The sequence below is a fragment of the Oncorhynchus mykiss genome, chromosome 6 (assembly GCF_013265735.2).
Source record: "Oncorhynchus mykiss isolate Arlee chromosome 6, USDA_OmykA_1.1, whole genome shotgun sequence".
NCBI lineage: Eukaryota > Metazoa > Chordata > Actinopteri > Salmoniformes > Salmonidae > Oncorhynchus > Oncorhynchus mykiss.
In genome coordinates, this window is record NC_048570.1 from 93,525,179 (window position 1) to 93,540,251 (window position 15,073).

Here is a 15,073-nt window from a genome sequence, read left to right on the forward strand (position 1 = left end):
GTCGGATTCTTCTGTTACGGTGCGTGAATGAGGACCCAAAAGCGAATTAACATAAACAGAGCTTCTTTAATAACAAAACAAAACGTAGGCTCAGATGGACCGGCAGGTTCCGACAGGACAGGACAAGGTTGCAGCAAACATGACGATAGTCTGGTTCAGGCATGAACAACACAAACAAGAATCCGACAAAGACAGGAGCAGAAACAGAGAGAGATATAGAGGACTAATCAGAGGGAAAAAGGGAACAGGTGGGAAAAGGGGTGACGAGGTAGTTAGGAGGAGACAAGGCACAGCTGGGGAAAAGAGGGGGAGAAAAGGTAACCTAACAACGACCAGCAGAGGGAGACAGGGTGAAGGGAAAGGACAGAAACAAGACACAACATGACAGTACATGACAACTATGGCCTATTTATTGCCTGACCTCCCTTATCTTACCTCATTTGCACAGACTGTATATATCATTTTTTTGTACTGTATTATTGACTGTATGTTTGTTTACTCCATGTGTAACTCTGTGTTGTTGTTTGTGTCGAACTGCTTTGCTTTATCTTGGCCAGATCGCAGTTGTAAATGAGAACTTGTTCTCAACTGGCCTACCTGGTTAAATAAAAGTTAAATAAATAAAAAATACATTTTAAAAATCAACATTCTTCTAATAAGAAATCTGTAAAAACAATCAATATGTGTGTTCCTTTTAAGGACTTTGTATAATCTGTAATTTGTTGTACCCCCTAGCATATGTTATCATTGTCTGTTTGTATACTTCTTGTATGTATACTGGTTTATCTGCAATAAATAAATAAATAAATAAATAAATATATATATATATATATATATATATATATATATATATGTATATACAGTATATATTTGAGAAAAAACAAGCTTGTGTAAGGTAGTAACACAAACTGGCCACATCAGGGACATTAGCGCAATATACAATCATTTAAACATGGATAAATAATTCAACATGTCATTTTAACATGATAGTATATGTTTCCCACTCAAACTATTGAAACAACGACATCCATGTCTCACTAATTTAAACCATTAAAGAGTTTAAAACTGCTCACACGATGTAACCAGGCGCTCCAGACACAAGCCTCCATAGTGTCTGTGCATTAGGCTGAACGTTTGCCGTCCCTACGTATTGCGCACACCCAAGTCTCTAAAGCCAGTGAGGGAACATTTACATTTTTCTCAATGTTGCCTGCATGTCAATTTCATTGTAAATACTCAAAACGGATTGTAAGTACTATGTAATCGTGTGCAGTGTGTAACTGTACTGTACCTGACATACTATATACTTAACCTTTATTTTATTTGTGTTGCATCCTTTTTAATCTTATACAAGATTACTTGGAAGTAATATGTTAATTGTGGCTCTGATGACTCAGATCAGAGAACATGAAAACTAAATTAGTCACATTGGTGCCGTGACTCCCACCCATATACTAAACTCCCACCCCCATCCATCCCTATAGGAAAATGAAATGTTCATCAATCTGTACATATTCTGATTACAGCTACAGTAGCCTAGTGTGTATCAATGTTCATAGTGCTTCAATTAGTAACGAATATAGAATTTGGCTTTACAATGCATCAACCCTCTTGTTGTGTTAGTTTCATGTTAATTAATTCTGTGTGAGTGAAAATGACCGCCCCATTATAGCTGATTATAAATCCATAATAATAGATATATTATCACCTAATGTAGTGTTAGAACCTTTTATCAACTTAAGTTATTGTGAACATAAGTTTTTAACTTCTATTTGCTATTTATGGCCTGTAGGCCTCATTGACCTGAACTCATACAACTCGTTTGTGAGTAAAACAAGCATAATGTATGGATTATTTTGACTATAACAAATACTCAGATGAAACATGTTGTGATATTTATCGCAGACTGTTTGTGTCAAAGTTTAACAAGGACTCTCTCCTCATCACCAGTGTCATGATCAAAGATATGATCATGAGCCTCACATACAATATATTGTTTTGGTCATTGTGCTGCCACAGAATGAATTGTGAGCAAGGCCTCAAAAAAGCTTTATATACCAGAGCTGAGAGAAAAGCTTCTATATATTATTGAAATAATGTTGCGATTGTTTGTGAGAATGCCAACAGGTGTGGTTCCCGTGGAGGAAATATTCTATTGGGGAAAGGTTCCCGCGGGGGTTGCCATGGAAGCCAAGAAGGGGAGTGAGGTGTGTGTGTGTGTGTGTGTGTGTGTGTGTGTGTGTGTGTGTGTGTGTGTGTGTGTGTGTGTGCGTGTGTGTGTGTGTGTGTGTGCGTGTGCATGAGTGTTCAAACACACATGCGTGTGGGGGTCTGGGAGAGGAAGTGTGTCCATCTGATGAATGGGCATGTGCCTGATCTCAATTTTATACACTAATTGTAGTCTCACCCATTAATTTATAATGACCAGTCATTTTTGACCGGGAACACCGCAAGTTAAACCCACAACTTAATGAAAATCATCTAAATGTATTTTGTGTGTTCAGATGCCCTGTGTGGACAAAGTCATGGAACCTTATGACAATCAGAATAAATGAACTACATTTGTCCGGGAGAAAACTTCGGACAAATCGGTCCAATTCGACCGGAACACAGCAGGAGGGTTACAATTATACACCAAAGTTATACCAAATCGAAGGAGAACGGTTGAACGGACTGAAAAATAAGAACAACCTTACATTATGATACAGAAGGGAGGGGAAATGTAGCTATAACATTTGAATCTACACCCCGGGGAGCGATGCAGGCTGTGGAGATTTCCGGTGTACATTATTAGTGGATGGCGTTCCGCTCTCATCTCGCCACCGTCCTCCGCCAGCCGAAATAATTATCGGAAGGTCGACTCCTGTCCTGGCACCAGAGGAAGATGACTGAGAGCCATAGCGAAATGTAAGCTGTCAACCGTGTTGACTTATATATATATATTTTTTTTTTAAGTGATGTTGTATTTATGATTGCATGAAGATGTATTACGCCGCTTTTGGTTGTATAAAAGGTGGAGTGTAATAGCTCCGGTAGGGCGGCCTAGGTCGGCGGCTGGCACAATCCGAGACCATCGATGGGGCCTCGACGTTTCCATTTTTATTTTCCCCCTTCTGAAATAGCTAAATTAGCTTGGTAGCTTAGCCATCTGGTTAGTCCTTTTCGCAGACAAGACAGTAGCTTTAGGCGAACAACAGCTGTGTTTGTGCCGGCGACGTTATAGGCCTAGACATATTATTAACTAGGTAATACAAATGATACATTCATATTTTGAGATTAGCCATCTGTTTTTTTACAAACCGACTAGCCATGCTAACCCACGTAACTTGCTTAGCTAACGGACGTTAGCCACCTAATGCTATGCATCTAATAAATAACCATTATTATCGAGCTAGTTAACGTTAGTTTATTATAATCATACACCCAGGTATAATTTCGGCGTCGTTTTTAATAGGTCACTTGTAATAGCCGCATGATGTACTGTAGGTTTAAAGGGGAGAACATGTAGTTCAGTGTCATTTTAGTGCCTGGACCTCGTCTCCGCCTCTCTAGTTAGCGAACCAGGTAACTGTTGTAGTGATGTTGTTACTAGTTGAAGAAGGATGCTGTCGTTCATATATAAAGACGACTCAACAACAAAACAACAAACACACAATCTGGTGCGATCTCCTCTCATCTCGCTTTTATCTAGCTACATATGGTAACACCAGATCATTTGATTTAACTCTAAAATATATATATGTTTTACCATGATACTCGTAGTTACTGGTGTGGCTATACAAAACAAGTCATTTTTATCAACTAACCTGGCGATACTATCAAATGCAATTGTATTTGTCAGATGCGCCGAATACAACAGGTGTAGTAGATCTTACCGTGAAATGCTTTACTTACAAGCCCTTAAATCGACAATGCTGTTCAAGAAATAGAATTAAGAAAATATTTGCTAAATAAACGAAAGTAAAAAAATAAAATTAAAAGTAACACTAAGATTAGGTTTCAATAACGTGGCTATATGCAAGGGGTACTGGTACCGAGTCAATGTGGTACCGAGTCAATGTGCAGGTTAGTCGAGGTAATTTGTACATGTAGGGGTAAAGTGACTATGCATAGATAATAAACAGTGAGTAGCAGCAGTATTAAAACAATGTAAATAAACAATGTAAATAGTCCGGGTGACCATTTGATGAATTGTTCAGCAGTCTTATGGCTCGGGGATGAGAAGCGGTTAAGGAGCCTTTTGGAGCTGGTCTTAGCGCTCCGGTACCGCTTTCCGTGCGGCAGCAGAGAGAACGGTCTATGGGTTCGGGTGACTGTCGTCCTCGATTCGTGGAAACGGGAATGACCATGTCCGTTTGAATCTAGAAAATGCTCCATTGTTAAAAATGTTTTTTTTGGGGGGGCTCCATGAATTAATCCAACAATGTGTACTTCATGTTAAAAAAACAAAACTATTTATTTTAATAACGGATAATTATCTAAATTTAAACAGACCCCCTTGCAACTGGACACAGACATTTTACTATTAAATCGAGGACGAAGATGGTATCGCCAATACCAGTTTAGTTCAAATCTCTGGTGACGTTTTGTACAGACACCTGTAATACCAGTGTAATTAATGAAACCATTCTTTGGGGGTTGAATCACATGATCTGCTTTTCAAATCTGTAGCTAAACCTTTAAGCTGTAGTCTATGTCCATCTCGAAATGTATACGATCCTGAAAATGTATAAAACATAAAATCCAGTCGTTTTGAGACTATTAATACCATAGATTTGGTTATACCATTGCGTTGCAGTTAAAAACAATGCACATGGGCTCCCGAGTGGCGCGGCGGTCTAAGGCATTGCATCTCAGCGCTAGAGGCGTCACTACAGACACCCTGGTTCGATTCCAGGCTGTATCACAGCGGTCTGAGGCACTGCATCTCAGCGCTAGAGGCGTCACTACAGACACCCTGGTTCGATTCCAGGCTGTATCACAGCGGTCTAAAACACTGCATCTCAGCGCTAGAAGCGTCACTACAGACACCCTGGTTCGATTCCAGGCTGTATCACAGCGGTCTGAGGCACTGCATCTCAGCGCTAGAGGCGTCACTACAGACACCCTGGTTCGATTCCAGGCTCTTATCACAACCAGCCGTGATTGAGAGTCCCATAGGGCGGCGACCAATTGGCCCAGCGTCGTACGGGATTGGCCGGTGTAGGCCGTCATTTCTAAAATAAGAATTTGTTCTTAAACCGACTTGCCTAGTTAAATAAAAAGGTTAAATAAAATAAAAAAACATACATGGATCCATTGCATAAAATCTGTTTCGGCTACATTTACATCATGTTCATATACCCCCTCTGTCTTTCCCTCTGTAGGGTTTCTGCCCTTTTACTAGTGGACGACCAGAGGTGTATCACCTATTGATAAGAGCCAGTAGAAAACACACCTGTTGGACATCACCAGCCCGACCAAAACCTGCCCCCATAGCCGGGCCTTATTGGATACCCCTGGGCCTCCCCTTCACACAGTCAAAACTGAATCAATACGCGCGAAGCAGCAGGATGACTGAGGCGTGGCAGCAGCACGCAGTGGCCCCCCCACCCACCGTGGTGCACAACCTCCCCCCGGGCTCCGACAGCGCCCTGGGCTGTGCCGTGTACGGGATCGTCCTCCAGCCGGATGTGGCATCCCTCCAGCAGCAGCCCCAGCACGGCCAGCAGCACGCCGTACCCGCCCAGCAGCCTTCCCTACAGGTAGGAGGCGAGGGAGGGCACAAGTGCGGCGCCTGCGGCCATGACATATCCCACCTAGCTAATCCACATGAGCACCAGTGTATGGGGACCGGGGATCGGTCGTTCCAGTGTACCCAGTGTATGAAGATCTTCTGCCAGGCCACTGATCTGTTGGAGCATCAGTGTGTACAGGTGGAGCAGAAGCCGTTTGTGTGTGGCGTGTGTAAGATGGGTTTCTCTTTGCTCACCTCGCTGGCACAGCACCACAACGCCCACAACAACGGCAACAACCCCATGAAGTGTTCCATCTGTGAGAAGACCTACCGCCCAGGTTCTGGCAACAACACCCCCACCTCCTCCGCCGCCAACCCGTCCACCGGCGAGGCCTCCAGTGGCGGTGCAGCGTGCGGAGCGTCAGCCCCTACGGCGTTTGAGGCTTCGGGACCGGACAGGCCCTACAAGTGCTCGGTGTGCCACAAGGGCTTTCGGCATCTGTCTGAGCTGTCGCGACACGAGCGGGTGCACACGGGAGAAAAGCCTTACAAGTGTGACACCTGTGACAAGAGCTTCAGCCAGTCGTCTCACCTGGCCCACCACCAGCGCACCCACAGCTCAGAGCGGCCCTACAAGTGTGCCGTCTGCGAAAAGTGCTTCAAGCACCGCTCACACCTCGTGCGCCACATGTACGCCCACTCCGGCGAGCACCTGTTCAAGTGCAATTTGTGCGAGATGCACTTCAAGGAGTCGTCGGAGCTGCTGCACCACCAGTGCCAGCCCACAGTGACGTTGGACAGGCCGTTCCGCTGCGGCTCGTGTGGGAAGGGCTTCAAGCGGCCTTCGGATCTGCGGCAGCACGAACGCACGCACTCCGAGGAACGCCCGTTCCAGTGCGAGGAGTGCCAGATGAGCTTCAAGCAGCAGTACGCCCTCGTTCGTCACCGCCGCACTCACAAGAACCCGGCCGACCGGCCTTTTAAGTGTAACCTATGCGACAAGGGTTTCCTGCAGCCCTCCCACCTGCTGTACCACCAGCACGTCCATGGCATGGAGAGCCTGTTCAAGTGTGCTTCCTGCCAGAAAGGCTTCAGCCAATCCGGTGAACTGCTCCGGCACAAATGCACCGGCTCCGGGTCGGCGTCTGGCTCCGTGACCGCGGCCACGCCGGCGGTGGAGAAGCCCTACAAGTGTGACGTGTGTGGCAAAGGCTACAAGAAGAAGTCGACGCTCCAGCGCCACCAGAACTCCAGCTGTCAGGAGAAGCCGCTGAAGTGCTCCCTGTGCAACCGACGCTTCCTGTCGCCGTCTGAGTTCGTGACGCACCGCTGCGACCCGTCACGGGAGAAGCCCCTGAAGTGCCCCGACTGCGAGAAGCGCTTCAAGTATTCCTCGGAGCTGCAGCGGCATCGCCGCGTTCACACCGGAGAGAAGCCTTACAAGTGCTCCAGCTGCGACAAGAGCTTCAAACAGCGGGAGCACCTGGTGAAGCACCAGGCGGTGCACTCGCGGGAAGCCCAGTTTAAGTGCGTGTGGTGCGGGGAGCGTTTTGTGAACCTGGGAGCCCTCCAGGAGCACACGGTCCAGCACACTGCAGAAGGAGGCGGTTATCCCACGGCACCGTGTATCCAGTGAGCAGGTCTGCTGCTGTTTGAGTGCCTGTACAGTGTGAAAACACGCGGTGACATGGAACGTTGCTCGCCAGGCATGCAGCAACACTCTTCCTGACACCTTGTTTGTATATAACCACACATTCATTATTTACATTTAGTTACACACCCGCCCCCCCCTCCCTCCCCCACTCCTTTTGCATAAACAATGGTAAAACTCTGCTTAATCCTAACCATGAAGTTATTATTGACACCTTCTTCCTCACACCAAGGTAATCGTGCCCATGTTCTGCCCTTCATTAGTGACTTCCAACTACCCATGACCCAGATCAACTGAAAACAGTACATCAACTACCCATGACCCAGAATAACTACCCATGACCCAGATCAACTGAAAACAGTACATCAACTACCCATGACCCAGATCAACTGAAAACAGTACATCAACTACCCATGATCCAGATCAACTACCCATGACTCTGATCAACTGTGGTCACCTTGTTGGATGCAGGAAAAATGCAACTTGAAAAGGAATCTTTCAATCTGAAAAGGCCTTGGAAATGTATTCATGCGTTGTAACATCAAATACTTAGGAGTTGCTTTTTAAAACAATTATGGAACTTATTCTCTGACTCCTTTATGGTCATATAATTTCTTTGCTGTGGTTTTGGGTTCAAGTTTTGGCCACACTACGTGTTGAACTCCCCCCTTAACCCTCTGGTTGGCTGTTAGTAATGCCCAATAAACCCCACCCCTCATAGACTTAAATATACGTTTCTGCATGAGTATATTTAAGCAATATGGCCCCGAGGGGTTGTGGGTTATGGCCAATATACCACGGCTAAGGGCTGTTCTTATGCACGATGCAATGCGGAGAGCCCTTAGCTGTGGTATATTGGCCATATACCCACAACCTCCTTGAGGTGCCTTTATAAACTGGTTATCAATGTAATTAGAGCAGTTCAAATACATGTTTTGTTATACCTGTAGTATACCACGGCTGTCAGCCAATCAGCATTCAGGGCTCGAACCACCCAGTTTATAATTGTGAAATATGTTTATATTTAGCATCACTGTTGTACTGTAGTAGCTTAGGTTTGCTTAACAAAAAGAAGAAGGAAAAAAATGTGACAAGTTATATCTTGTGTCCTCTTTGGAAATCTGTGGTAGATAAACTGTCTCATCTCTGTACTATAATGAATAGCAACTACTGTAGTATGTGTCAATGGGAATATTTCCCCGCATTCTGGACTACTTTGGCTCCCTATGTCATAGAAATAAACACATACCATATCTCTCCGTCAACGTGGGGCTGCCGAGTGGCACTGCATCTCAGTGCTAGAGGTGTCCCTACAGACCCTGGTCCGATTCCAGGCTGTATCACAACCGGCCGTGATTGAGAGTCCCATAGGGGGCGGCGCACAATTGACCCAGCGTTGTCCGCGTTTGACCCGGGGGGTTAGGCCCCGTCATTGTAAATAAGAATTTGTTCTTAACTGACTTGCCTAGTTACATCAAATAAAATGTAGGGTTAGGGAATGGGCCGACGATGCTCACAACCTCTGAATCCTCTACGTACTGTTTGTACATAAATACGACACGCTAACATATTAACAAACTTAGTGGTAGAAGTTGTCAAAATGTGTTGGAAGAACTGCTTCTGCCACCTGCTTTTCTACCCAGTTGAGTTGAGATTGTTTTGTGTTTTTGTATTTAAGCAAAAAAAGAGGTGTGGAGGACATCCTCCGGTCCGGTGGCATTGTCCTCCCGACAGGTGGGATCACTCCTACGCTACGCTCGTCCCTCAACCCACAGAGCAGACAGTTGGTCGTAAGACAACAGCCCACTGGTTTTTTGTTTAAACCAGTAATGTCTACATCTGGATTTCAACCTAGCAGTTATCGTGTGATTTAAAAAAATAAAATAAAAAATAAAAAAACACACATCAATCTCTTTATATCATGACTTTCATTTGGACATGTTGGCCTTGGTTTGTGCCTAGGAGGTCTTCATGTAAACCCTGCCACGTTTAGGGTCCCAATTGCACAAATTGTTCCCTCAGTTGCCCCTGAAATAGCTGTGAGAGGACTTGTATGTTAGTATGTCTATATGTTGAGGTGGAGAAGAAGGAAGTATGTGATTATGTATGCAAGTTTATACATATGTTTTTTTTTTATATATTGTTTTATGATAGTGTATTTGGAAGAGAAAAAAAAAGAAACCGTATGCTCACAATGTGTATTTGGAATGAGGATATGAAACTGAAAGGTTAGCAGTGAGAATGTCATGTGGTGCATTCATCCTAAATGGCACCCTATTCCCTATGTAGTATACCAGGGTCTCTGGTCAAAAGTAGTGCAAGCTATAGGGAGTAGGGTGCAACTTGGGAAGAAGTTTTATGTTTGACCTGGGTAGGATGATGAGGTAGTCAAGCACTTGTGTCTCCAGCTAGGCTATGAGCGTGTTTAACACTTGTGTCTGCAGCTAGGCTATGAGCGTGTTTAACACTTGTGTCTGCAGCTAGGCTATGAGCGTGTTTAACACTTGTGTCTCCAGCTAGGCTATGAGCGTGTTTGACACTTGTGTCTCCAGCTAGGCTATGAGCGTGTTTGACACTTGTGTCTGCAGCTAGGCTATGAGCGTGTTTGACACTTGTGTCTCCAGCTAGGCTATGAGCGTGTTTGACACTTGTGTCTCCAGCTAGGCTATGAGCGTGTTTGACACTTGTGTCTCCAGCTAGGCTATGAGCGTGTTTGACACTTGTGTCTGCAGCTAGGCTATGAGCGTGTTTGACATCGCAGCCAAAACATTTTTTTAAAGGCGTGAACGACTAATCTACAAATCACCTTGAATCATAATTAACTACTCAAGTGTTAGTTGCAGATCGGTCAGTCGGTCACAATTTCCCCATGATGCATCACGGTTTTGATGCTCTCGACAGGCCTTCTGCATGCCAACGCTGGTCAAATATGTCCCAGTCTGTGCGTCTGCCTCTGCTGCCATCAATTTTTGTCAACTGGGAGATATAGACGATGACATCATTCTGTGGCTTAATCTCTGTAGGCTACATTCAATCTTGAATGATATGTACAGTATATCATGTTCATATACACACTGCACTAACAAAATAAACTCATCTTACAATATGATTGTTTTACAGTATTTGTGTTCGCTTAAAATACACTGGACAGTAACTTACCACACATTCGAGAGGGGGCAAAGTACTACTAGTCCTCTTAACAGGAAGTTCTTGACAGAAAACAGGAAACTGTCTCATACACAAACACAATACTTCAATGTACATGGAAACGTTGTCCACGAGGTGCAAATTTTTTTAATTATCAGGTACCGAGGTGGAAACACACCACACCTGAAAGAAAAGTGCATGTGAATATTGAGAGTGATCATGTGACTATTTTGGTACGTAGTTCAGACTTTCACTAGATATTTGCCAGAAAGGTTTATATACATTTACTTAGTCAAATAAGATATAGTTTATGTTTCAATAAAGCAATTGCTAGGTTAAAAATGTGTGATATATCTTTAAACGAAATCCGCTACAAATGAAACCCCTGCTGGTTAGAATGCGGCCGGTAAAAAAGACAGAGTAGTGATCTTTGGGCCGCTACATCAACGACTCCAATAGTGGCTCCAATGTTGCGTTTTGGGGAGGGGGGGTCACTGGCGACTACTTCCGGGTGAGTTTTTTTTTTGTTGCAACGGAGTCCACAGCAGCAGCAGCTACGACTTGAACGACGGAGTCTTCTTAGGAATGAATATTTAAGCTAAACCCATTAGCCAGACTCAAAAACATATTCAAGCGGTTTCAAGTGTCATATTCTCAGGCATTTTTCTCGAACTTTGCGCCCTGGAGAGGGTGCCACCGCAAGCCCAAATACATGTCGCTGGACTTCCTACCCGAGTGCGCTGCTAGCTAGCTAACAGTAGCAGGCTAGCTAACGACAATCATTTCTACAGTAACGTACATGTAGCGAGACGGGATTTCACGTCTTTTCTAAACCAACTGACCATTGTTAAATAACTTATTATCGCCACTCAAGCTTGCTGTTTGATATTGTACTTATGTTGGCTTATCGTATTCGTGTACGTTAGTATTGTGATGAACACTGGGGCCCAACTTAGCTGGTTAGCATCTAGGCTAACTAGCTAACTTATCTTGCTTATACCAGAGGGGTCTGTCAAATTCAATTAGCTTGCCCAGCTCTCGGCCTCGTAAATTAATTTTTAAACCATTTCTCGATTTTGAGTTACTAGCTAGCTGTCCGATATTGAATCCTTATTGCCAATCGTGTTAGTCTACCTCGTCCTCTTTCCCCTTTCCCCTGCCGCCTCCCCGAAACTGGCGGTCCACCATAGCATCTTGCCAAACAGGCTGTTCAGGTGCATCAGGCACTCGCTCATCGTAGCTTTGACCATCCGCACAGCAAGTGCTGCCGACTGCGGTCACCAACTACGGACGAAAGTAGCCCAAACCAATGTTAAGCCATCTTACACGGAGTTAACTAAATCTAGGGTCCCCGAAAGTCGGTGCCCTGCCTTCCAATTTCGCGCCAAGAAGACTAGTATTGTTGTGGAAGGTGAGCCCCATCAGCACCGGGCGTCCGAGCTCGCGATGCCCCCTCCTACGGTCAGCAGTAAAGCTCGGGTCTACACCGATGTCAACACGCAGAAGACCAGGGACTACTGGGACTACGATGCACACGTGCCAAGCTGGAGGTAAAGAAGGATGTAGCTATTCAACTAACTGTTAGTCACTAGGGTTCTCTAATTCTGGAGAGTTGGGTGCGCACGCTTTCATTCCAAGCCTACAGGGTTTGATCAAACGTCTGTTTATCACTCGGTTGCTCTTCAGGACAGGAGTTAGGAGAACCCTGTGTATTAATGTGTATACCATGTGTATTAATCCCTTCCAGATAATCTGGATAATAACCCTACTGCATGCATGTACTCCTACCCCGCTGGTCTCTTCTCAGGATTCTCTTGTTCTTCTCTCTCCAGTAATCAGGACAACCTGGTCTCTTCTCAGGATTCTCTTGTTCTTCTCTCTCCAGTAATCAGGACAACCCGGTCTCTTCTCAGGATTTCTCTTGTTCTTCTCTCTCCAGTAATCAGGACAACCTGGTCTCTTCTCAGGATTCTCTTGTTCTTCTCTCTCCAGTAATCAGGACAACCCGGTCTCTTCTCAGGATTTCTCTTGTTCTTCTCTCTCCAGTAATCAGGACAACCTGGTCTCTTCTCAGGATTGTCTTGTTCTTCTCTCTCCAGTAATCAGGACAACCTGGTCTCTTCTCAGAATTATCTTGTTCTTCTCTCTCCAGTAATCAGGACAACTACCAGTTGGTGCGTAAACTGGGCCGAGGGAAATACAGCGAGGTGTTTGAAGCCGTCAACGTCAGTAACAATGAGAAAGTGGTGGTTAAAATCCTCAAGGTGAGCTGCTGTCATTTTTTTAATGTATTTTGAATGTTGTTTTTCCCCCGTAGGTGTTATACAATGGAGTTAATAGGCCCCTCAACCTAGACATGTGGCCCCCTGACTTAAAACAGTTGGCCTTCTATTGGCTTCAGTTGAACGGCGTCGTATTCGTTAGTGCGCACACACAATTTTTTAAAAAATTTTACCTTTATCTTTAACTAGGCAAGTCAGTTAAGAACAAATTCTTATTTTCAATGAACTGCCTGTTCAGGGGCAGAACGACAGATTTGTACCTTGTCAGCTCAGGGGTTTGAACTTGCAACCTTCCGGTCACTAGTCCAACGCTCTAACCACTAGGCTACCCTGCCGCTCCAATGGAGTGTGTAGAGTTAAGTTTCGGTCCAATTGTGTCCGTTTGGTTCTGGAGAATACGACCCTGCCTGTTTGAGGCTTTGAGGGTCTTTTTGTTGTGTTAAGTCTGGGAAATGATTGATCTCTTGTTTCAGCCTGTCAAGAAGAAGAAGATCAAGCGAGAGATTAAGATCCTGGAGAACTTGCGTGGTGGAACCAACATCATCCGCCTGGTGGACACAGTGAAGGATCCTGTGGTATGTCTCTCTCGTAGAAATATCATCTCTAGAAGGGGCTTAGAGCTTCAAACAATCACAAATTGACTGGTAAACTGGCATTGGCTGCCCGTCATCCCATAATGACATCAATGATTTGGTCTGTTCTATAGATAATATTTCTATGGTCTCTCCGGTCAGCCCCAGTACACCATTCTATAGATTATATTTCTGTGGTCTCTGGTCAGCCCCAGTACTCCCTTTTATAGATAATATTTCTGTGGTCTCTCTGGTCAGCCCCAATACTCCCTTCTACAGATTATATTTCTGTGGTCTCTCTGGTCAGCCCCAATACTCCCTTCTAATGATTATATTTCTGTGGTCTCTCTGGTCAGCCCCAGTACTCCCTTCTAATGATTATATTTCTGTGGTCTCTCTGGTCAGCCCCAGTACTCCCTTCTATAGATTATATTTCTGTGGTCTCTCTGGTCAGCCCCAGTACTCCCTTCTATAGATTATATTTCTGTGGTCTCTCTGGTCAGCCCCAGTACTCCCTTCTATGGATTATATTTCTGTGGTCTCTCTTGGTCAGCCCCAGTACTCCCTTCTATAGATTATATTTCTGTGGTCTCTCTGGTCAGCCCCAGTACTCCCTTCTATAGATTATATTTCTGTGGTCTCTCTGGTCAGCCCCAGTACTCCCTTCTATAGATTATATTTCTGTGGTCTCTCTGGTCAGCCCCAGTACTCCCTTCTATAGATTATATTTCTGTGGTCTCTCTGGTCAGCCCCAGTACTCCCTTCTATAGATTATATTTCTGTGGTCTCTCTGGTCAGCCCCAGTACTCCCTTCTATAGATTATATTTCTGTGGTCTCTCTGGTCAGCCCCAGTACCTCCATTGGGTGCATGTTTATTTGCATTTAGGGGTGTGACCTCCCCTCCACGAAAAGGGAATTAATGAGCCCACACTGTCACAGTGAGGTGCTGACTAACAGATTTACATTTCAGTTATTTAGCAGACTCTTATCCAGAGCCTCTCACAGTTAGGTCTTACCTAGCTAAGGTGAATGCACTATCACAGTCATAGTAAGTCAAACTTTTTCTCAAAGCCCACTATAAGCAAAGTTAAACTCTAGAATGAGAGAACCCCCCCTGATGAAGGCTATTTGGACAATGTTGGTGATAAATCCCACAAGCAAGGAGAGCGATGAGTGTGAGACTGTTTTCATTGTAATGTCTCTCCCATCAGTTTATTTGCCTTTAGTGGTGTGGCTGCTCTGCTGTTGTTTGAAATGTGTGCTGGTGATTGTGACCTCAACAATAGAACTCTCTCTCACTGCCATCTGCTGTTGTTTGAAATGTGTGCTGGTGATTGTGACCTCAACAATAGAACTCTCTCACTGCCATCTTCTGTTTGAAATGTGTGCTGGTGATTGTGACCTCAACAATAGAACTCTCTCTCACTGCCATCTGCTGTTGTTTGAAATGTGTGCTGGTGATTGTGACCTCAACAATAGAACTCTCTCACAGCCATCTTCTGTTTGAAATGTGTGCTGGTGATTGTGACCTCAACAATAGAACTCTCTCTCACTGCCATCTTCTGTTTGAAATGTGTGCTGGTGATTGTGACCTCAACAATAGAACTCTCTCTCTCACTGCCATCTGCTGTTGTTTGAAATGTGTGCTGGTGATTGTGACCTCAACAATAGAACTCTCTCTCTCACTGCCATCTGCTGTTGTTT

The 15,073-nt window shown here is 44.7% G+C and overlaps 2 protein-coding genes across 2 annotated transcripts in view; both read left to right on the forward strand.

Annotated features, from left to right (window-relative positions):
- Window positions 1-2,563: 2,563 nt before the first annotated feature.
- On the forward strand, window positions 2,564-10,474 carry LOC110526876 (zinc finger protein 319). Its single transcript, XM_036981611.1, has 2 exons — window positions 2,564-2,907; window positions 5,367-10,474. Exon 2 carries the CDS (start codon window positions 5,553-5,555, stop codon window positions 7,350-7,352), a length of 1,800 nt encoding a protein of 599 aa, XP_036837506.1. The 5' UTR covers window positions 2,564-2,907; window positions 5,367-5,552; the 3' UTR covers window positions 7,353-10,474.
- A 436-nt stretch (window positions 10,475-10,910) lies between these two features.
- LOC110516628 (casein kinase II subunit alpha'-like) overlaps window positions 10,911-15,073 on the forward strand; it is a 32,533-nt gene continuing 28,370 nt past the window's right edge. The window contains exons 1-3 of the mRNA XM_036981613.1: window positions 10,911-12,064; window positions 12,667-12,778; window positions 13,270-13,371. Of these exons, the coding sequence (XP_036837508.1) occupies window positions 11,961-12,064; window positions 12,667-12,778; window positions 13,270-13,371 (318 nt within the window). The 5' untranslated portion in view covers window positions 10,911-11,960. The remainder of the gene's footprint in view (window positions 12,065-12,666; window positions 12,779-13,269; window positions 13,372-15,073) is intronic.

Coding starts and splice junctions, on each gene's coding strand:
- LOC110526876 (XM_036981611.1), top strand. CDS start 5,553: ATGACTGAGGCGTGGCAGCAGCACGCAGTGGCCCCCCCACCCACCGTG.